The 25175-nt window shown below is 40.9% G+C and overlaps 1 protein-coding gene across 1 annotated transcript; it reads right to left on the reverse strand.

The window, feature by feature from the left end:
* Nucleotides 1-362: 362 nt before the first annotated feature.
* Nucleotides 363-23318, reverse strand: LOC121325472 (max dimerization protein 4-like). The gene is made up of 6 exons (XM_041267972.1): nt 22987-23318; nt 22315-22416; nt 19661-19690; nt 7973-8087; nt 1638-1797; nt 363-837 (listed from the first exon to the last, which is right to left on the reverse strand). The coding sequence occupies exons 1-6, from the start codon at nt 23046-23048 to the stop codon at nt 689-691; spliced, it is 618 nt and encodes a 205-aa protein (XP_041123906.1). The 5' UTR covers nt 23049-23318; the 3' UTR covers nt 363-688.
* Nucleotides 23319-25175: the final 1857 nt, after the last annotated feature.

Here is a 25175-nt window from a genome sequence, read left to right on the forward strand (position 1 = left end):
GCAAAATAACGCAAAGACAGGATTCCCCGCCAGGATACATCACAGTTGTTGTTTTGATTTTTTTTTTTTTTTTTTTTTTTTTTTACAGCACAGGCCATCAACCTTTGGAGTAATCTCTGGATAACCCGGGATAGGAAAGTCATGATATCCAGGGTTATTCCCTAGTGCTGAAAAATGCCCTAAATGCAGGTGCTGCCTTTTTTGTGCTTCTACAGTAGTTGTGAGTTTTTGTTGTTACAGCCTTCGACAATTAGGCAAATGTTTTTTTTTTTTTTTTGGAACGTAATTTCTGGAATAGACTATCAAGGCACGTTTTTTATAATATATATATATATATATATATATATATATATTATTATTATTATTATTATTATTATTATTATTATTATTATTATTATTATAATAATAATAATAATAATAAAGGGTTCTGAATACCAAGTCAAAACTGTACACCACACCACAACTCTCGCTGCTAAAACCCTAAATTGCTCTGCTACCTGATTCTGTGGTCAAAATGCAGAGAGGACTGTGGGAAACAGAACATCACTTTTTAGGGTATCTGCGGGTTGGGTTTGGTTTCCTAGAAGAGTGGCCGTTGTCACCTGGAATATTATTTTGTTGTTGTTGCTGTTCGTCGAAGTGCCCTCAGTTATCAGGTGGTTTTGCTGGTGAGTTCGGTCCAGCCGCACTAAGAGGGCATGGCCTGTAACCTGCAGGAATGTATGTAGCTGCCGTTGCTCGAGCTGCTCTGGACACTGTAGTGGTCATCACCGTCACTGATGCTGCCTAAGCTGTCCATCTCCCCCGGCGTAAATTCCATCCCCTCAATATCCACCTCTACAGAAACAAGAGCAAGCACAACACTTTTTATTGGCCGACATTTTCGAAAGCCCTCTGGGACATAAGTCAATTTCCGTCAAGACAAGGATCAGTGAATGCCACTATTTTATTAAGTCTGCACTGGAGTGACCATCTTACCCTCTACACAACTTCTTATAATAAAAATACTGCTGACATATATCTGATAAATTCTCCCCCCCCCCAAGAAATAACTAATAATTCTCGGCCTGTTCCCTTGATATGGGTCATTTTTGCCATGCACACAAACATGGTTTAGTGTAAAGTGTGATTTTGTATCCAGGTACTAAGCACAACTGCACTGGCTTAAATAAATGAAAACAAAAATGAGTTATGATTATATGACATGGTCAACATTTTGCTATTTGCTGAAGGAGATGTTGGGTCACAAAGGTTTTTGTTTAATGATAGAAGTATATTAGAAACTTTCATTATTTTAGCAACTTGTATATACCATAAAGCTCAGAGCAACACCCTCTAATAAAAAATAAACAGCATGCGATTCAACGAGCAAGACATCTGACCAAAAAGGCTTTTAAGGTAGGCTATGTGTATACACATGGAAAATAAGTGGAGAGGGCTGGAGATTTGTCTTTACACAGAGAACGGTGAGAGAATGGAATGGGTTACCGGGCCATGTTGTTCATTTTGTATCAGTGGGATCCTTTAAGACCCGACTTGAGATCAACCAGATGAGCACTGATAGTCTAGTGGACTTCTCTCATTAGTTAATTTCCTTCTGCCCCTGGGTATTTAAACAGTGAAGAAGGCGTCTTTACCCTGCTCTGAGTCGGTGGAGATGGTTGATCCCATGCTGTCCGTGCGGATTCTCTCCAGGCCCTGCACTGAGAGCTGCTCCAGTCTGCGCTTCAGGTAGCGGTGTTCTCGCTGAAGCTGCTCCTTCATGTTTAAAGCCTTCCGGTCCTGCTCTTCCAATTTCTGTGGGGGACAAACAAAATAAATACAAAATAGATGCCATGCAGAAGTGATCCATATCTGAATACATCTTAACTGCAAGGAATTAGCAGAAAATGTTTGGTTATTATCAAAACCCTGTTTCCTTGAACTAGAAATGTAATCATTACCGGACGGTTATTTACCTCCTAAAGACCCGAAACGTGACCAAGACATATCAAAGCTGCTTCGCCAAGCCCGTTACACAGTCATGCCAGCCCCAGAGGGTATAAAAGACTGCACACACAGATCTCAGCGTCATTGTTCCTTCAATCCTGCTGCAATCATGGACACAGTGACCTTGAAGGTTAATAGTTATATTTCTATTTCAGGGAACCAGGGTTATGATAATAACCTAACATTCCCTTTCAAGTACAAAATGTAACCATTACCGAACGGGTCAGCATACCCAAGACATTGCAAGGGCAAGACTACTGCACGACTGGAATGCCACAAGGCTAAGCAGAGGCTGCCTTCAGCGTTACCATTCAGAAACACCAGTAACAAGTAGCTAGGGCGAAAAAATTGAGACAGAACCTCGTCTCAATGCCTGTGTTGTGAGGGTCGACTGGGAAGCTGCCCTTACCGCTCTAGTTCCAAAGCCAGGGTTTTGAGGATCATTTAGTCTGTAGAACCTAGTACAGTTATGGGGAGTAGCCCACACCGCTGCATTGCAAATGCCCTTGACAGATGTACCCTGGGATAAAGCCCACGAGGTTGCCATACCCTGGGTGGAATGGGCAGTGAGCTTTTCTGGAAAGGGAAAGTTGTGACTTGCTCACAATTATATATATTTATTGCATTTATATAGCACGTTCTTATACAAAAGTATCGCAAAGCACTGTACAGTACATAGAAGAAGAAGAAAAAAAACAATACATTTGTACAGCATGCCACAGTCTGACGATTTAAATAACAGTACACACATACAATCAATTTTAAAACTTACATTAAAACCCATTAAGATAAGAAAGACATTTTATTAAAAAAAGTGCCTTTTTAGTCTTGACTTGAAAACTGTAACGGTCCCAGCTTACCTGACAAACAAAGGCAGAGCATTCCATAATTTAGGAGCTCTACTGGAAAAAGCCCTACCTCCTGTGTTGCTTTTGTTGACCCTAGGAATAACCAGCAGCCCTGCACCCTGTGATCTCAGAGTGCAGTGTGTAAGATACAGGGTCAGTAACGCCAGCAAATAACTAGGTGCTAATCCATTCAGGGCCTTGTAGTCCTGACCGTACTATCCATTTGAACAGCCCCTGCTTAGACAGGGCTTGACCATAGGATTTCGCAAGCTACTTTCAAAATTACCCTGCCAGCAAGTGAGCTCCAGGGGAGACCAAGTCAATTTTAACATGGTAAGCTGAAATAGCTGCCAGATAGACCTTTAAAATTTTGGGTTTTCCCCTCATCAAACAGGTCCTGCAAAAATTGCAGTATAACTGCCATAAGGTACCCCGATCCTGACTGAGCAGGTCGCAGCACTTGGGAAGTTTCCATGGCGGGCCATTCAGGAGCTGCATCAGAGCCTCCTGGGCCAATAAGGGGCCACTAAGAGCACCTTGGCCCGGTCCTGTCTGATTTTCTACAGACACAGTGGGAGCATGGCGAGCGGTGGGCCAAGGCATCTATCGCCAGTGGGTCTCCACCTCCTTTTATGGAGGACCAGAGGGGACAGTGGGTCGATTCCTGGGAGGCAAAGAGATCTATCTCTGTTCTCCCAAATGAGGATCACCACCTCAGGTGAAGCCTCCATCCATTCTAGCACTGGGAACTCTCCTTGAGAGGAGGTCTGCTACCCAGTTTGTCACCCCAGGCAGGTGTACTGCCCACAGTGAGAGGGGGTTCTCGTGTGCCCAAAGCAAAAACTTGCAGGCTACGTGACGAAGACTAGGAGACCTGAGGCCACCCTGGTGGTTTATGTACACCACCACTATTGTGTTGTCAATATGGACAAGCACAACCTCCTGGAAAAAGTTCTGCAAGACCAGGCAAACTGTTTGCAGCTCCAAAACATTTATGTGGAGACTCTGCCAAGGGCAGTTTCACAAACCTTATGCCATTCCAGACAGCGCCCCAGCACAGGCTGGACGACTCCATGGTGATGACCTGCCTTCTGGCGACACTACCCAATGCTACGCCGAGGCATAGGTTGGCAGGCTGTTTCCACCAAGGCAGTGCCTTTAGACAGTAGCAAGACACTGTCAATAGACAGTCGGTTCAACGCAAGCTGAAAAACCCTGCTGTTGAACCAGACCGCAGAGGGCGCAGGAGACCCAAAGGTAGGGTCTGAGAAGCTGCTGCCATCTCTATTGAGCTGAAATAGCTCTAAACCGACGGCTATTCTCTGCAATCTGCCGTCTAACAGAGTGGACAGCATGGCCCTGAAGTCTAAGCACACTCGAAGATAGCAGGCTGTCTGAGAAGGTGTGAGCTCGCTCTTCACATGATTCACCGTAAGGCCTCGCCATTGAAGATGCCTGGTGACAAGTTTCGTGTGGCTGTCTGCCTGTGCTACAGCCTGGCCACAAATGATCCAGCTGTCCAGATAATTGAGTTCTCTGATGCCTTTGAGTCTCAATGGGGCCTGAAAGGTGAACTGGTACTTTATGGGGATGTGGAAATAGGCCCTTGGGGGGTCCACCGTGGTTAACCAGTCGCCTTGCCTGATTGACTGCAACAGCTGTTGCATCGTCAACATTTTGAACCTCTTTTGGCTCAGATACAGGTTGACCAGTCTGAGGTTGAGGATCGGTCTGAGGCCACCGTCCTGCTTTGGAAGTACCTGGAACAGAACCCTTCCTCCAAATGTAGGGGGTCTCTCATATGAATAGCCCGTTTTTGCAGCAGACCTGCTACCACTTGAGACACCACCGTGGCATCATGTGGGTCCATGACTGAAGTTAGTCATACCCTGAAAAAGGAGGGGGACCATGCTTGAACTGCACTGAGTAGCCAGTCTGAACGGTAGTGAACACCCAGATGTTCATGGTGCACTGATGCCAATTCTCCAGATGTCTCCGTGAAAAGGGGCCATGGGTCTGTGGAAGCAAATTCTTAGGGCTGCTGCATGGCTTGTGGCTTAGCCTGAGGCATCTGCCTCTGCACAGTGTGGAGGAACCAACTGTAGCCTCCGTGGGCCGTTTCTGAACATCACCTTTGGCAGCCGGTTCAGCCGGCTGTGCCGATCTTTGAGGCTGCTGGGGCCTAGGGTGCCAGTTTACCACTGGTTTGTGCACTGGGGGTGGTCACTTTGGGAAGCAAGCGCACCAGCTCCTTTGTGGATTCCCACATGAGGTGAGAGTGCTGCAGCATCTTGTCCACTGCGGGACCAAAGGTATGCTCTGGTTTAATAGGGGAATCCAACAGCAGTGCTTTGTCCCCATCAGGCATGCCTGCCTGGGAAAGCCAAAGCTGAATAGGCACGCTTCAGGATCACCTCCGAGACCCGGCACTGTTTGTTGGGGCTGATAGCATCCTTGGACAGGAACGCTAAATTAGGTGCCTGTACCAATGCGGCAACTGAAGCCTCCACTGGCAGAAATTGAGCCCAGCTTGTCCACATCGTGCACCCTATATAGGGTGTCCATACACCGGAAAACAGCAGAAGCTGTAGTAGGGTGACCCCAGGACGACTGGATCGAAAAAAAAGAAACTCTGAGTGAACTGGGGTTGGGAGTGGTGGGGAGACACAGGAGAGGTGGTAGGCAAAGACGGACTGCCTTGTCTCACCTTCTGTAGGTCAGGGCACTTGAAAGACTGCAGTGACCCTCTTGATCAGTAGTAGAAGCTCTGCAAACAGGGAGAGCTTAACCACAGGGATGGTGATTCTTCTTTTTCCTCGGGGGAGGAGAAGGAGAGACAGAGGAGGATGAGGAAGACCGTGAAGACAGCTTCCAGCGTGGGCTACTTTCCCGGATGCGTTGTCTGCTCCCCCTTAGCAACAGAGCCACGAGGGACGGCGCAGCCACCTCTCTAACAAAGGGTGATGGGGAAGAGCTTGTCAGGAGTGAGGGACTGTGACAGAAATACAATGAATCTTGGTTGTAAATCTCTCTCCTGACCTGTGAGGGCGCCAACAGCAAAAGAAGAGTCCTTTGGATGGGCTGACCTGACAGCTCTTTCCCAGGGTCGGGAAGTCGGTCAGTCTGGAAGGCGGCGAGACTCAGTTACAAGAATGTATTGACCCGCAAGGGAAACGATGTAGCAGCTGCAGATTGTAGCGACAGCTGCACTCGTTTACCAAGGGGTCATGCGTGACAGCATAAAAAGGGACAGAGAATCGCGATCTACTCCTTTGCTTGGTTTTTGATTAAGAGACAGGAAGGACCATGAGAGACCCAGTGAAAGCTGAAAAAGAATATTCGTGAGTATTTTGTTTGTTTGTCGCAGTTAGTAATTGTCTTTGTTTGTGAACCACCAGGCGACTAACACATATCCGGAGCCATCGCCACTTCACCACAGTCACAAATAACCTGTTTTCACCCACCACGAGCACTACTGCATGCACTCGGAATTGTGATCGTGTCCAATATTATTGTAGGGCAGATAACATGTATTTATTATTTGGGCTGCAACCCAGTTATTGTTACCTCTGTGCACTACACATTGGTGTGTATTGCCGGACCTTACTGTTTGGTCGCCAGACCAGGATTTACAAATTAAAAGACCCCTTTTCCAAACGATTACAGTTTCCTGTCTGCATTTATTCTTGCACTGCATCACCTCTGCACTTATTCTCACTCAGCAGCCACTTTGCCACTGGGATGCAGAGCACTGTTGAGCTGTGGGAGACATGTTTCTCCAGCATGGGCTTGGAGAAATGTGCACAAAAACTCACAGAAACTGCAGTTCACCAGTGCCTCCATTGCGTGCTCTGACCCCAGGCAAGAAGAACATCTGCCGTGCTTGTCCTCAACAGGCAGATGTTGCAGGGATAAAACCCAGGTATTATGCAAGTAGCAATTAGGGGTGTCACGGTATACCGGTTTTATGGTAAACCGCAGTATAAACTGCCACGGTTTTGAAACTGCAACCTTTTTTCTATACCGTGATTACAGAGTCCACACGGTTTAAAAGGTGATATGGGTGCATTTTTGTATTCACCATTTGTCCATCGGTGAGCCACTGGTTCATTAGAACTAACTAATGAACACTGACATCTCAAATTCTGAAAACTGCCATGCATGCTTTTCTGTTCTTTTGAGGCTAGATTTGGCAGCAGTGTTCTGTAGATCAAGGTTGTGGACCAATATTAAAAGTCATGTGGGATGTGAAAAGTGTGAAGAGCCCAACTTTAATAACCTCATGCTGTTTTTTGTTTTATTTATTAGTAAAAAGTAAAAACACTAAGGGAACCAAACAGAAGCTGTTCATTTTTATACTTATTCCCCCAAGCCTTTGTAATAGCAGTAAATCAGGCATCACTCAATCCACTCTATTGAATTATGCATTGCCTAGACTTGTTCCAAAATGGTCTTTAAATATTGAATTTAACCAAGTAATTAATATCCTGGCTTTTGCAAGGTACTGGTTTGAAATGAACCGAGCGCAGCAAGTAGAAACCACACCGGTCTATAACATGCTAGTACTGGGGAGACCCTTATAAAAGTTTACCACTGTATTTTGCAGTTTTATCAATGTGTTTCTCCATGGTTGCACTATGCATTTACCATAGCTTACCCTGGATTGCCATACTTCTTAATATGCTTCTGAGAGCCCAGGATGCTGGATTTCCATGTTTAAAATCATAGATATATAGAAATTAAAGCACATTTACTTTATGCCTTGTGCTTCCACCTCTGTACATCCCAAAATGACTTTTTTGTGCTGTTATAGTTCTGTAGGGCACATAAAAGGTTACATGGTCCATTCATCTATTGCAGTTTTAGCATACGTTTGTTTGACTGACAAGTCATCAATATCTTACCAATGGAAGGCCCACTTGTATAGATTCAGGGTCTACACTAATACACCTAAGTTTTATTATTAAAAAGCTTTGGGCTTGCCAGCAGTCTGATATTGAGGTCTTATGCAATGTAACACAAGTAGGAATGGCCTTCAGAACCAAGAAGCAGTATGTTTACTTGATCAGGTGATCCCCCCACTCCACCCCGCCCGCCCTGTCCGTCAATGAGCAGTTCTTAGAGTCTTCATTTACCTTGATGTGCATCCTGGCTCGTTTCAGTAGACTCAGAGTGGTGTGTCTGGTGCTGTCCGGCCCCAGGGGCACCAGCTGTTTCAGCTGCTCGAGATAGAGCCGCAGTTTGGCACGTCTGCAACAGAGAAAATGCAGAAGCGCTCGGTACAGCGTCTCAACACCAGAACGGGACAGGCAGGGAGGGGCTGGAGGTCCATTGAGGCTCAGCACTGAGGGACAAAAGCACAGTGATGACCTCCTTTCTTAAAAACCCGCCCATGCAGCTTTAGGGTGTCTGTTTGGTTGTACAGACAGGGCCATACTGAAAAAAAAATCAGTTTTGAGCCGATTGAATATACTGTACAATGTACTGAAGACAGATTCAGCATGTGGCATTTACTGTGCTTTTACCTCAAGGAGACATACCATGAGAAGGGGGGGGGGGGGGGGGGGGGGGTAAATAGAGAAATCACTGAACAGAAGCTCCCAGGGTGATCTAACCTCTGCTCTAATATTCTGACCTCCCCCTAAAAATCAAGGAACTGGCTACTACAAGCAACAGAAAACCTCTACAAGCTCTCTCTTGCCCATCACTCAAATTAAGGCAAAGGTTTTGCCTTCATCTCTTTCAGTTAGCCTTGCTTAGGTTTACTGGACAAGAGTTTGTGTAAAAAACACAGTGCAATAATGCAAAGCTTTCTGAATTTGGGGGACCTAATGCGGTGTAGTCTTGCTCCAAATTGACCCATAATGCTATTCCACTAGCACTTGCATTATTGTTATAAGGTGGAACACAAATAGCACAGCCTCTTAACTATGGCTTCCAACAGTATGATAGTTTGGTTTATTTCTTACTTGACAATATACTTATATAATAAAAAAAGAAAAAAAAAAAAATCACACCATTTTTTTATTTTTGCCACCTGTACTTAAGGCTCTGTATTCACTTGGAATTGTCTGCTATTTATTACAAAGATCCACAACACAGAACATGGTTACCAGGAACCTCCTATTAGACGAGCCTCATTTACACAAGTCTATCTTTGTATATCTTTGTATAACTGTGCATAGCACGGCCAGGGTACATTGTGCTTTGTACTGTACAAAAGGGTAATGCTTGTGTTAGTACAGTTATTGAAACCTAGCCAAATGGAGGCTCCAAGTATATCTGACGTAATGTAGAGTTGTTAAAACAATTTTGGGGGGGGGGGGGGGGGGGGTGGGGGGGGATATGTAGCAGTAAAGTTAGTACCAAAACATTTGGTTTTCTTAAAGTCTGATTGATGAGTGGTTAAAGATGAGTGTGCGATACAATGTGCACCCCCATCTTTTCCAGCAGACAGAAAGGTTCTTCTGTAACAAAGTGCTAGAAACTATTATGGTGTTCAGAAGAAATAGTCTGCATTGACCAATTAAATTAAATTTGTTTGCCTGAATTTTATTTGGGTGCATTTTCAAAACATGCACTCCAGTCTTTACTTAACTTTAATTCAATTTCACTGTCTGGTTGTTGTTTTTCTCCTTTAAAATTACCGGAGAAAATCTTTGAAAACATGTCCCATAAAGCCAAGTTTTGTGAAATAAGGGCACTTGTCAAAGGGGATGCATCTCTAAAGTCCCTTAAGTCATCATTTTTCAAATGGGACTCAATTGAAATGGGCCATTTCTGGGAAGGTGGGTGCTTATGCCCAGTTCTATAGCTGGTTGACTCCAAGACCAATATCAATACATCATATTATGGAATATATTTCCTAATATGTTTCCCTGTTGCCACAGTGATTGCAATACAATAATAAAAACAAGAGACGATGTACAAACCATATTTGTTGTCATAACAACGAACCAGCTGCAGGACTGCTAGCTTTGCAAACTATTCGAGCCACTATGTAGTTTATTGGTCATTCTGGCTGTCTCTCCTGGAATTCAAATTGCAACCCATATATTCAAGCTGTTACCACTGTGTTTGCCACAGACATGGGGCTTGGCTGGACTACACATCAGCTCTCTAGGCCAGCTGCACCTCAGGAGTGCCTGTCCACCCAGGGCTCAAAATGCTGAACTGCTATTAAAATGCAGGCTTGTGCAGCAGCACTACCATCTGGCACAGCTGGAGTATACAGTAGCTACACCCACTTAAACTCGTATGTAGGGTATAGATTTGCTTCTGTAGTATAAAAAACAACTTTCTAGGAAGTCATTTTATTTCAATAAACACCACATATTCACATCAATGTGGTCCATTGCCAAGGATGGTCAAAACAATCCGCAATCCTTTTTCCAGACAGCCCTGCCGTGTACCAATGTAAAAACATGTCTTTATGTTATCTCAAAAGCTCAGTTTGGAAATACAGAACCCCCCTGCAAATCGAGGGATAATTTGAAAAGACCCCACGTTATCTAAATGGTTGTGGATCTAAATTATCCCACTGTTTAAATCATTAAAACAGGAGCCTTCCTGGTGTTTAACAGGTTTTGGTAGCCACAATATATTGAAGAGACTAGCATTCATAGTTAAGATTGTCATTACCTAGGTACACAAACAGTCCTATAATAAATGATGAAAACAGGGTAGGTAATTAGATCCACAATGGCTTGAATTGAGTCAGCTGAACTCTATGGGTAAAGGTGCATTTGTACGCATTATACAGGTAATGCTTTTTACTGCCTTTACTATAGTACAGTAAAAACAGATGCTATTTTACTTTAGAGTCATATGGTCACCCTGTGTATTTAATAATGTTGAGGGACAGTTCAGGATTTTTAACTCACATCACAATGCATTCTAGTAAGTGTAGTCCTGCTTATCTTAAAGAAAAGAAACGGGTAAAAAAAAAAAAAAAAGGACAAGAATGATGCACATCGATGGGAAGTAAAAAACAAAAATAAAAAAACACACCTAAACTCTCCCACATTATCCTGGGGAACATGGAGTCATATGGACACCTTACAAATACAAATTCTATTCCAGCTTTGTGCATTCGCAGACTTTTCTAAAAGGATGCAGTGGAGCACAATGTGCTACTGTTGCTGTGAGCTAAGCTCCAGTTCCTCTCCTCCATGACAGGGTCATCGTTACTGTCCCTTCACTATCGGGTAGCTCTTATCTCCAGCTTGTCGCTGCAGCCTTGGCTCTGATACCAGCCCAGATAGCTCTGCGACTCTGTCGCTCGACGCAGCCTGCACTCAGCATGGGTAGACTCGCTCAGCTGTTACATAAAGCTGGAGCACTCACTATTCATTTCTCCCGCTAATCATTTTTTGTTTCTGCTGCACATCGTAAAATAAAACTGCTGCTGTATTCACAAAGCAATTAGTGAGCAAGGAAATGAGACGCAGTCAACCGATTTTACAAGTCCACAGACACATTGTTTTATAGGCATCAATTCAAAGAAGGGCGCTGCTATTGAAACTTACAAAATTCTATAACTCACCATCAGCGAAGCCCCACCTCCTCCCAGAAACATCAGGATCAAAGGACAAATTTCGTAAAGGTCTTTACACCAAAACACAATTTGGATGATTTTGTGCTACAGAAAAAAACGTAACTGTTTAACAAATACCTTGGTTTCCACTCTAAGGTATTAAAGGACCCTTGTGAATTGCATTTTATTAGTTTTGTTACATTTACAGTAATATTTTCCTTTGGTACAAATTGCGTTTTGGCATAAAGACTGATAAAAGTGAAAATATGTACGTTTAAAAATGTTTAAACTGAACTGAAATATGTTAACATGGTTTTTAATAAGCAAGGCTGGTGCTTGTCTGGACCCGTTTGTTTCACAAGCTACGTGAATGAGTCGGTCGCAGGCCAGGGGAAGCAGTAAAAAAAAAAAAAAGAAATAAAATAAATAAATAATAAAATTAAAAAACAAACAAACATTCTTCCTGTTATAAAAGAAGTGATTCAAACAGGCTTGGACTGAAGGAGTCTCAGCAACAGCTGGGACGGAGCTTGGCAGGATTTTAAAAATGGTCCGAGTGTCACACGAGGCGCTGGCTGTTTCTTAAATACATATAACTTTTTTTTTTTTGTTTTACTATTTCCACTGGCACTTATTGACACATAAGGAAATGCTGGCACAGAAACAGAGCCAAATGCCTTCAGTTCAGTGCCTCAATGGAAAATACTCAAGTGACAGCAAAGCCAAAAAGAAAGCAGAAATGAAAATCAAAACTCTGGAGAGCTGGAAATAGGCACCAAAGCTATTGATCTTCTCTGGGCTCAAAAGTCACTCATACATCTGTCCTGGAGTCACATTTTTTTTTTGTTTAAACCATGAATCAATAATTGTACTGTGTCATTTGAAATAAATAAAAGCAAGGTCCAGGAGAATAATAATAATAACAACAACAATACAAAAACAAATGTTGATAACTGAATTAAGGTAAAATCATGATGGGCCTTAAATTCAAGTGCAACAGTACAGTAATAAGTTTCAGAGAACAACATTCATGTACAGTTCCGACTAGCCTTTTGGAAATATGGGGTCCTATTCACAAAACCATTTTAAGATCACTCCAGGTTCATTTATAAAATGAACTACTTCAGGGTCTGGATGGAGGTTTACTTGGTTCAATAAAACAACTGAGAACCGGGCTGGAATAAAGACTAGGAGTGGAAGGACCAGCTTTGGCCACCCTGGGTACTGCAACACTTTGAAGTGGCAATGCAATGGTTCTGTCCTAGTGAGCAACGGAAGCCCAGACGCAGTTACTCTGGTGGAACGTCACCACATTGGCAATATTTTCAAATGTTCACAACGAACCAAACTTTTCTGGCACTTTTCTAAAAGGCAATACAGCCAATGATAAACTTAAAGACGCTCTGCTTCCTGGGCGGGCCCTCTTTGTTTTCAAAGCTGACAGTTTGCAAGGTTGCAGTTTACAAAACAAACCTGTGTAGTGCATCATTTAAAAAAAAAAAAAAAAAAAAAGACACACATAGCAATTACTGAGGAAATGATGTCATCCAAAAACAGATGCTCGGTATTTTTATGGCAGGGTTCAGCATTTAACATGTTACAGGAAGAGACGGTTTGTTTTGTTCGCTGCTATTCTGAAACCCACCAAATGACAGAGTGACGCCACGTGACTAATAATGCTACCATTTTCACTGCCGATATGAGAAACTCTGCAATGAAAAAATTTCACTTAATTGGTGCTATGGTTTGTTTATTTACATTTTTCATTAAACACAGGTGCCATGTCTTGTTTACAAGGGGGGGGGGGGGGGGGGGGGGGGGGGTACATGGCTTCACAATTTATATGGCTTAACAAACACAGTAACATTCCTAATACATAATAATCATAACAAGAATCCACTGATTTTTATTTATTTATTTATTTTCAGTAACATTTGCAGGTCAGAGTATCCCTTGCTGTTGCTTTAAAGGCTTCTATTAGAACTCAGCCTCCACAGACTCATCTGCTGTTCTGGATACCTTTCATTTCCCCCAGAATTCCTTGCACAATTCAAGATAACACATTTCCACTTGGCAGGTTGTCTCTTTGCACCGGATATTGAATGCTTTCTGACTATTACCTCCTGCCTTTATGTGGAACCTGTCACTTTTCCAGCCAAGAGAAATTGTTACTTAATGAGCAGGTGATAATAAAATGACAGGGTCTACCGCTCTGAAATGTCACAGTATGACAGATTTGAAGGGTTGATACTGTTTATTAGATGAGCTGTGATCGACCATTACTAGCTTTTAAAGACCTCAAATGCAGGTGTAGGTAGAAATGTAAAGAAACACGAAACCTCTTTCGATATTATGAAAGGTAAATTTCAAAAGTAAAACTACTGTGCCCATGGCACGAGTTTCAAATGTCCTTCTGTGAAAAGATGCACGCCTTCCAAATGAAAACATCAGATTTACACTTGCCCTTTGACAAAACCCTTCATTAGGACACCAGCACCAATGCAGCAGTGAAGTGCATGTATTACAATCCTAAAAAAGACTGGAGATGTGCTCGTACTGCAGCTGGCAAAGCTTCAGAAGCAGATAAACCGCAGGAGTCTTGGTCTTTCTTTTACAAAGCCTTGTTTTCTGGGCACTCTTTGTTGTTCCTTGTTTTGTTTCGATATACATGAACTTGGGCAGGCTGTCTTGTGAGCAGCACACAGGGAGCCCAGGAGGAACAGAAAGCGCAACCTCCCACACCGAGAATATCTGCAAAAACAAGCACTGCTGGCTAGTTTTAGAACTGTACTCGGATAAAAATACAATTCTGTGCCTGCAGCTAGCCATTGCTTTCCAGTCTGTTCCAATGATTTCATTTTCTCTTAATACGCGACATATAATTCAAACCATATTACTCCATTGAAATAAATTCCGATAGCAGCTGTAGAAACCAAACTTAAGATCATCATTTTGTGGCGACTGTGTGGTCTCTGTATTTCATTCAAAAGGTATATTATTGATTTTTGACTACTACGGATATATCAAAACATAGACCAAGCACAAAACAAGGCATTTTTAGTACAGTGCACATGCCAATCAATATTCAGTAATCTTAACAGGGTCTGTGCTCAATTGGTTCAGATTGTAGAAAGACCACAATGCTCAATTTATATACTGAATATATTGTATAATGAAATGCCTCACTATCATTCTGGGGCACTTGCAATAGGACTGGTGCTTGCGACAACCTTTGCGAAAGCGTAATACCGGTACCCTGTAAAAACATTTGACCACTAGAGAATCTCCATTTCTAATATACATTTACCTTCTCACACATATGAATCAAGTCATGTTTAACTGGCCACCAAATGTATTGCTTAATACATACTATGGGGCGAGTACTCAAAATATTACTAAAATATTTATTCTATTATTCAAAAAATAACACACCTTACTACATTACTTATTAATAATGTATTCAATTCCTTTAAAGAAATGTGCATAATGCACAGAATACAACCAGGAAGCGCTCACATCCGTGGGAGGACAATGTTCTACAAAGGTCATTTGAGAGAGCGTTAAGAATGTCAATCAGTGTGCCTCTCCAGCCTGTCACTGGACAAGCATTCAAGTATGTCCCAATTTCAACAAGATATCATATGCAGACAAAACAATTTAAAATTATGAATTTAAAACCAGAAACGCGTATGAAGCAAAAATAAAAAGCAGGAGCACTTTCAGGATGACATGAAACCCACCTACAAGTATCTGAAATGTGAGCGAGAGAGAGAGAGAGAGAGAGAGAGAGAGAGAGAGAGAGAGAGAGAGAGAAAGGAGATTCTTGCAGAGATTACATGGAAACAAAGCAACAAAACACTGAGGTGCTGTATCCTGTCTACGGTAGGAACAAAAGCATGCCTGGATGTATACACACAGAGCATTCCTGGATACACACACATACACAGCATTCCTGCACACACACACATGCCTGGATACTTTTGTCAAGCTCCCCTACAGTAGACAGGATGCAGCACCTCAGTGTTCTGTTACTTTGTTTCCATGTAATCGCTGCGGGACTCTTTCATGGCAGATTTCACGCAGCTGAGACTAAAGCAAGGACAAATATCTGCAAGGTCCCTCTGTACAGTAGCGAATGCTGCAGAAACTGGTTTGGCCCGGTAATAAAATCCAGTCCATACTAATTCCAGTCAGGGCCGATTTTAAAGTCAAGTCTAAGGGTACAGTGAAGACAGTGCGTCAGGTCACAGAATGGATGCAATTTCATGTTAGGAGAAAAAGAATAGCAGCAGGAGTAACCCTCCATTGCATAACCAGAAGTAAACACTTCAAACGGTTTTCTGAATGGAAACTCAGCCACAGTCTATGATACACAATGCCCTGTAAAAATACGTCTTTAAATTTTGCTTTCCTGTAATGTTTTTGAGTGGGGAAAGCAAAGCAAGCAAATTAAAATAGACCAATAAATAAAACAGAGGTATGCCACAACCCAGCAACTGTACCGGTGTTACAAAAACAACAGCTTTCAGTTTCTGAAGTATCTGTTTTAAACCATTCTGTAATAAAGAGCCTATCAGCACCCTCCAATCAGGCAGTTAATAAAACCCAGCTGATGCGAACATGCAGAGGGTACTTCCGGAAGTGCACAAGTCACTGCGTGCAGGCCATGGCAGCGCTGACTCACCCACTACTGGAAACAATTTACCCCTCTGTGTTTGTGGAGCATGCTAGGGAACACGAATTTCATTGTGCACACAATCCTGACAGCCTTCTAAACCTGCAAGCCAGTGAGTTGGGTAAGATAGCCACACCACTGACTACACGAGGAAAAATAGATAAAGCACAAAGAAATAGTGGTGATAGGTGCAAATAAGAAATAGCTGCACTTGCTAGAATAGTATTGTTACTACAGTGTGTGTGTGTGTGTATATATATATATATATATAAAAACAAAAACACAAAGCACATAACTTACCTTTTAACAGTGAAGTTTGCAAAACTTTTTTTTGTTTACAAGTAACATCTACAATACAACAAAAATATAATAAAACAATCCCATGGCATCAACCCACATGCAAAAGTGACCCAAACCAAAGGTTGTACTTATAAAGCAACTATTGTGTAGTTCATGGCAATTTAGTTTCCCATATTTTATTGCTTGTTGGGCTCAAATAACTAAATAACTACTTGAAAAAACATAACTGCTGTCTTGATGCAAAACACACCCTTAGATAGAAAATGTTTGAAAACCCTTAACATAATTAAAATGCTTTGATCGTGTGTTGATTTGTGTGTCACTATACTTTTATTAAATGCAATGAAACACTTGTTCTAAAATAAATAAATAGACAAAAATGATTTAAACAGAAAATGAAAAATCTAAACACTACTGGTAGTTACTCAGTGGTTTTAAATAGATAGCAAGACACATGAATATGTAGCCATTTACAGAGAACAGAACATTAGACTACACAAAAATACTATACCCCTGTGATGCAACTCCAATCAGCAAAATGACACAATGATGCACAAGAAGGCTAACTAGAAGCAGCTCTTGTACATGCCTGCACTTGTTCTTATTTTATTTTTTGATATTATTCTTGCTGTGTCACCAATCAGGGTCTCCGGATAAAGCTGTGGTCTCCAGACCACACTGGTGAATGTGACAGTACAAAACCAAACGCCTCGTTGTTTTAAAACACGTACACAATGCAGCAGAGCACAACAAAGGAAAAGTTTCACGCGATGCTGCAACCACCCAGGGATTGCCTTTTAAATGTTTACCACAGTATTTTTGTAGTTTTAACCCGCTTTTCCCATGTTTATACCATTTACCATAGCTTACCCTGTTTATTAATATATTTTACCATACCTCGCTATAATTTACAATGCTTACCTATGCTTTACCACACTTTCACTGTGCTTTATTATACTTTTACTGTGGTCATCTTTTCTAAGGGAAAGCCAGAGCATGTGGAAATCTACTTGCTTTTTCCTAAGTTTGAAACTTGTTGCAGTAGTAAGTCTAGATGAGCCCGACACCACCCCTGTGTGAACTATTCTCTAAACTTTTACTGAAAGGTTTACTTTCCATGGCTGGATGGTCTTACCCAGCAGGTAACCAATGAAAGACCTGCAGCAGACCTGTGCAAGGCATCTTTCTAAACCACTGAAAGAGACACTTCATCAAAACATCTGTCTACTTATTTTTCTGGCACCTGATCAACATTTTTGGAGAAAACAAACATTTCGGGAATTAGATTTATTTTTCGAGCGCTACACCAACAGGAGATGTTTATAAACCGCTGTTTATTTGCCTCTCATTACTGTTTTGTCTGTTTCCTGCTATTCACTTCAAATTACAATCATGAACTCTTTAGAAATGCAGCAAAGCAAAATAAATTTATACATAAATAAAATCAAACTGCATGTATTATTCCGACTTGGTCTACTGATTAAGAGTTAGGAATGAGGGCGGTTTAGGGTGACTATATATATAGCATTTCATAGGTTTCCACTGCAGGTCCATATCAGACATTCCAAGAACTGCCCAAAGGTTTTGTTGGCGACATAATGACTATTATCTATATCCATGTAACCCACTGCCAAAGATGCCTTCTAGCTTTGACGTCACAATCAAATTGTCTCTGCAGTCCAGAGCAGCTATGTTTAGGTCCCTGCTGGAGTAAAGTTTAAGAGCTGGTTATCAATCAAATCTGGTAAAACGAAGGGACGTTACTGATTAAAATGTAAAACAATTCTCCATAAAGCGATACACAAAGGCCTCTATATAAAGACGTAGCTGGGAACCGTTCTGTACAGAAGAGCCGTGTGTGCTCTAAAGAGGCAGCAGTTACAAGTAAATAGTGGACACTGATAATGGGAGACATCCAACTGTAGCTTTATAGTCTAGGTAGACCAAACAGGAGCCTTACAGTCTGTCAGGACTCTTAACTAAAACAAACAGCCCCTTTTTATAATATCTAACTGTTCTTGGTGCCGTTTGATTATGTCTGCTTTATTCTCAGTAATGCAATCAAAGGAAGTATCATTTAAAGAAATTCGATCCGGATAACAATTGGAATTCATATGAAAGAATTATCTGCCACCTTATGCAATACTGAATTTATTTATTTTGACTACGTACGGCTGTCAGGAGAGATTAATCAGCCAACAGCTTATGCTGTTTCCACAGCGCTGCTTAAGCTTCCTTGAGTAAAGTCACATGCAGTTTAACTTCAGGGTGGAAGCTTACTAGAAAAATGTGATCAAACACACATCTGTGTGTGTTGGCGTGTGTGTGTGTGTGTGTGTGTGTGTGTACGTGTGGGCAGGTATTACTATCAATGTGCAGACAAAATTTGAGAAAATGTCCCCACAAAGAAAGTAACTCCTGAAAAAAACAACATTGTGGGGACGTCCCCACTTTGTAAAACACCTTTAAGAACTAAATATGCCTTAAAAAAAAGTGCCAAAATATTCTGTTTGTTGTTGACTTTCACCCATTGTGGAGTTTTGTCTGACGAGTTAGAAACAGTAAATAAAATTATAGTGAGAGTCAATGAGAAGAACCCACAAATAAAGGAATGCAAACACGTACGTGTGTGTGTGTGTGTGTGTGTGTGTGTGTGTGTGTGTGTGACAGCTTACTCCAGTTTCAAGGATATGCCTTTACATGTTCTCACTGGAGATCATGTGACCTACAAACTTAAAGCACTGTAAAAACAGACCGGACAGACACATGATTCACAGTTGTTTCACTAAGCTTTTTTCCCCCTCAGAATCAAATAAATGAAACAAACATAATTGATAATTATGTTTTAGCAGCAATACATTGAATAGGCCTATATACATACTGTAGACATATAGCATTTAATTTCCCATCAAAGCCCAATATCACATACCAATAAAAACTCTATGATTTTGTGAAGGTATATTTAAAAGTGTGTAATACCAAACAGTGCTTCGCTTATTCTGTTTACTGACAGCAGGCTCTACATACACCAGCAACTGGCACAAGCATGCTACTTTTTTATTTTTTATGATGAACAAAGTTGTTGTGGGGATATGTGTAGTGGCAAAGATCAGAAGCAAGTGTAACTAAAGCAAATGGACAGGTAGACTGAAGCCTACTATTTCTGTTCAAGGGTTCACAAACTCCACAAGGTACAGCAGGTAGCCTCAGTGGCAATGCTCTTCAAACACAGAGCAACACCCTGTTTGTTAGGCTTTAAAAATATTAAATGGGCATTTTTTTTTTTTTTTTTTTTTTTCAGCTGTCACTTACCTGTGTTTTTCAAGCTCGTTATGTGATGACCTGTGGGGAGAAAAAAAATTAAAAATGGTCGGTTATTTGGCTACACTTTACAAGCAATAAAAACCTGCGTTGTATCCCAGAGGAATATAGGAGAGTCTGCAATCTGAGTGAATGGTAGTCAATGCCAGACACTAAACCCAGCAAAACTGAGCTGTGCCAGATAAAACGTGTGCTGGTCTGTGGGGGTGTAATCTCTGCCGTCCTGGTAAACATTTAACATGCTTTTCCCCTGAGTCTTACTATGTGTTTTACTCTGCTCTTCTTGCTTTTACTGTTCCTTATACACCACCACAGAAAACATTTTAAAAGGGACCCCTGGTGCCCCTGCCCCCATGAAGATAGCATTACTACTGTAAAACTGAAAGTGGATTGCTGAATCTGTTTAAACCCAACATATAACAAATAAAACACAATCATATATCTATAGTGTAACCTCAGCTCAAATGATGCCCCGATTATAGACGACTTGTACCCATCGGAATACAAGTCTTGTATTCTGGTACCTTTATTGTCACCACAGCATCTGCAATGTGTCTAGCGAATTTAAAGAAGCACTAAAACGGACACTGCTGCATGTTCCACTTCTACTGTGTGGAGAATTTCTTGGTCTTTTTTTTTTTTTTTACATTAACTCCAGGATATGCAAATATTTTAAATATAGTGTATTAGATAAATACGTCATCCTGGGGTAGGTTCATAGGGAAGGTGGTCAGATTGCAGCTACAGAAGCTTAACAATTGGCGCTCGAGTCACAGCACATGTAATTTAGCTTCTGAGAACCAGCAGCACAGCAGCCTTCTTCTGTCAGCTTTGAAATACCTGCATGGCAAAGATGAGGAAACCCTTTGGCAGGACAAAGGGATGGCCAGCGATAACACTGCCCCTTGAAAATCCTCACTTAGCACCGGGGTCAGGGTCAATTCCAATTCTATTTTCAATTCCTTTTTAAAATCAATTCCCAATTCCAAATCCTTTGAACAAACTGGAATTGCGATTTTAGAGACTCAACTGTTGGGATTGTCGAACTGCTTTAATTTAAAGGCAATTTAATTGACTTCTTATTCAATTTGTGTAACTGTGAGAAGCTCACTTTAACATTGATGTGTTGGAAATGATTAAAAGGAATTGCCCCACACCCTGGTTCTGCTTTTCTTTTCACAAGACTATCAAGCTGTTTTTCAACTACCAAGTTGTTTTTTTTTTTTTTTTTTTCTGCTTTTGGCTTTCACAATAAAAATTGATAATTCAATAACAATCAGGCCTACATCTTTCTTATCAACACAATAATGTGTTGCAGTTATATAAAAAAGTTAGAGCTTTTTTAGAGTTCCAGTTTTACAATATGCATATAGGACATGCTAACACACCATTCAATCATCCCACACACTACTGACTGCTGTTATCTGATGTAATTTTTTTTTTTTTTTTTTTTTTTTTTTTTTTTTAAAGTCATGCCTCACTATCTGCAGATCATTTCTGCAAGTATTTCCACAGGGGAAAGAAACAACAACACCCTTTGTTGGCTGATTAAATTTAAAAACCACAGTTCTTGGATCTCCAGTTTGATGATTCATGGGTGCAACATTGGCAAAGCATTATGCAGATATTTCAGGGAATTGCAATTGTAAATTTCCTGTATACACACTTCGTTCTCTTTGCTGGTAAACAGTGCATTCTGTGTGCTCTGGTTTTGTTCAATATACTGTATGCAATGTAGCACATTATCTTTGCTAGCATGCTTAATACAGAATCACATCTGTGCTTTTTCCTCTTCCAGATATTTTCTATATCATGGATAAACATGAAAAATAATTGTTATGTGGCAGACCAAAGAGGGAGTGTTTCAAATATATAAAACTGGTTTTGTCACCCTTGACTGAAGTTACAGAATCATGTGACTGTCGCTTTAAGGCTTCTTGCACGTAGGCAGCACTCCAGGCATTGCCTGGCCAGCCAAACACATAGCACAGCGTCTGCGCGAGAACACACTACAGTACACTAATTATATGATTACAGGTACCAAGACCCCAGAAAGCAGAAGAATTCCGCACTAAACACAAACCAATACAAATATAACACAAGCACACTGCTTGCTACATGAAAAAACTAGCTATTCAGTACAATATCATACATATATCGAGCACTTTAATTCTGGTCAAAGATAATTACCAGTACTGCACGAAACACATGCTTGTCTTTGTATATATATATATATAATATATATATATATATATATATATATATATACATATATATATATATATATATATATATATATATACTGGTATTTATGTACATTACATATTATTTAAAAATAACAATAATAATAATAAATGTCTACTGTTATTGTTTAGTACACAGACAGTTTTTTTGGAGCACACAATTTGATAAACTGCAATAAATGCATGTTCGAAAGTCGAATTAGAAAGAGGGAAGCAATACAGGAGTGAAAAGCGCGATGCAATGTGAATAGCAAAGTTACTGTTGTACGCGTGGCAGTGTTTATGCGACATCAAGAAGCAGCCAAGCCCAAAGCAGGGAAAATGGCGTCAGTACACCGACAGACAGATGAATTAGCAAGCCGAGTAAACACGTTTCTGTCACGAATGACAGCGTATATTTACCTATTGTTCTGCGTTTTTCTTGAAATTGTTGAAGCTTTCGTTTTCTTTCTGGAAAAGTCGCTATTGTACGGTAAAACGGACGCATAACCATGTTCTGCTTCTGACAAACAAAGTAAACAGAGTCATTGTTAATTTTAGAGCAGATTCTTATTTAATGCAACTGTACACAAAATAAACGAAAATATCACTGTTGCAGTTACAAGCCAGGTAACTATACGGTTTATAGAGCAACACACCAGGCATGCGTTAACTTGCACTGATAAATACAGTAGGATCCATCTTTTTTAATGTCTCATTCATAATGCAATCACTTTTAAATGTCTTCTAAAAGGTAACGCATGAATCTCGTTACATGGATTATTAGTATGGGTTGAAAGAACAGAATGGGAATTACAAATACTGTGTAATGCGGCTACATATTTTCACCAAATTATGCATTCAAGTTATTGTTATTGTATTATAATTATACACCGTTCTGTTTTGAATACAGTACAACATCAAATAAAATAAGCTGCATAATGTTAAGCATGCACTCGTTCCGTTGATATGACTGTACTCGTGTAGTGCAAGACAATGTGAACTGCAACAATGGTTCACGTTCTGATATATTTATATATATATATATATATAATATAATATATATATATATATATATATATATATATAGTCACTCTGTCTCTTCTTTCCAAATATTCAGCAGCCTCGAGAAGAATTAGAAGAGAGTTCAGTTCCATGTCGATGTCGTGTTATTAAAAAAATATATGTATACACTTTGCAATCCTTTATAAAAAAAATATCGGTGAGATCAATTCTAGCTGCACAGTTCAGAATCTAGGGAACTTCCAAGTCCATATCAACTGCACCTCAACTAAAATCGACCTAAAGATTGACAACTGCGAAGACCCAATCCAATCGTGAACTGTGGCAGAAGGGCTGATCTTTAATGACTGTTCTGGCCAATCGCAAAGGCCTGCTGCTAGGGTTACAGTAGAATGTTGATAGAATGTTGATACATTGATATCTGCCCTCTGAGTGGCTGGACAGTGATAGTAACAATTTAGAAGCCGAACCCTAGCAACAGCACGTGTAACCCGCCCCCCCAGTCACCAATTGGCCAGAAAGTTATCCCGTAGCCACCTATTGGATAGACGGCAACAGGTGGGTGTGGTCTTTTGTTCCCAATGAAACTTGAACTTGACGTTGCTGCGTGGAAAAAGCCAGATGAGCGGTGAGGAATCGAGGTGAAGTGATCAAATAATTACAAAACGTCAAATAGACATATTTTGTCAATTTAACAGCATTTACAAAAAAAAATAAAATAAAATAAAATTAGCCGTATTACTAAACGGTCTGACATACATGCAAAGCCTTTTACACTGTGTGTAAATTCGTGTTGTATCATACGTTCGTTTTTTTTTTCTTAATTTGACGATAACCCCTAACACATTTCACGTGTCTATTTGTAACACAAGTCTGGGAAACCAAACCTGTTGCGTGACTAGTGTCACCACCAAGGCATTTGTATGTAAAACTGCACGCTTCCCGTAGTAGTCTGTAAACAACGTACTTTCAGGAAATGGGAAATGCAGCTTTTACAATTTTTACTTTTTATATTACTGTTACTGCACATGATAATATCTCTTTTAGAGCGGTAATCTAAATTGCAAAATAGTGTGTATCTTGTTTGGGAAGATGGGGTGCAGGCTACGTGGTTGAAGCCATACACAACTACATGTCGTGGATAATGAGATGGAGGTGACATTTTAGTGGTGCCCATGCAGTACCGGTAACTGCCCATAATTAAGACTGTAGTTTGTGAGAGACGTCATTCAAATTCCTTTGTCTGATTCCTTCTCACTTCTAGTATTCCTCAGTCTCAAATGTAAGAAAAACTACCTTTATGTAATATATACCTTCAGGCACTCACACCAAGAAAGGAGCATGTTGAAATTCTCAGAAAGGGGAAGATTCTGTGTTTATCTGCAGAAAAAAAAAAAAAACACCCCAAAACAAGCATGCATTAACCCATGGGGGTACTTCAAGGGTCATAGGCAGTACACAGGAGGACTCAGAAATGCACAAATAAAACTGAAAGTAAAAGACAATGATCTTGAATAGATTTTTTACAGTATTATATATTATCCCTAAACCACTGTACATACATACCTATATTTCATTTTTGTTTAGCAGCTCAAAGTGAACCGCAGATGGAAAAAAACCCAGAATCTTTCACGTCCATACTTTCCACCTGTACACATGCATGATTTCGATTGAGTGGATTTCCACTCTATTGTGGGTGAAGCAGGAGTCTGGTGATTCTGCCTATGGAGAGAGAGCTCTGTGCTGCTCAGGAACTTTGCTTGTTGTATCAGCTTCTGGTAAATATAAATAATAATCACAATACTCATACTTTGACGTTTTTTTGTTTTATGTATTACTGCAGCTGGTTAAGTTTGTTTTTGATGTTTTAAATGGATACTTTTCTTACTTGCAATGCTCTTGTGGAAGAAGCTATAGCATTCTACAGTTTACTCACTACTGCGTCTGAAAGCCCTAGGGCAGACAGATGGTCCCGTTTAGGGGCCAGACCCATAGTTGGAGTCTGCCCGGTTCTGGGTGTCAAGTTGCCTTTCGCCTGACTGAGGAGATCCATGCGCAACGGGATCTCCCAGTTCTGGCCCTGCGGCAGAGGTTCTCCTGGGCCAGGAAGACTGTCACTCTCTCTCTCTCTCTCCTGACCTCGAGGAAGGCAGGGAGCAGCAATATAGGCAGGAAAGCATATAAAGGCACTTTGGGCCATTTGTGTGCTAGGGCATCGACGCCTAGTGGACCTCTGCAGCTGTGGAGGGAGAACCACAGGG

The sequence above is a fragment of the Polyodon spathula genome, chromosome 1 (genome assembly GCF_017654505.1).
Source record: "Polyodon spathula isolate WHYD16114869_AA chromosome 1, ASM1765450v1, whole genome shotgun sequence".
NCBI classification, from domain to species: Eukaryota; Metazoa; Chordata; class Actinopteri; order Acipenseriformes; family Polyodontidae; genus Polyodon; species Polyodon spathula.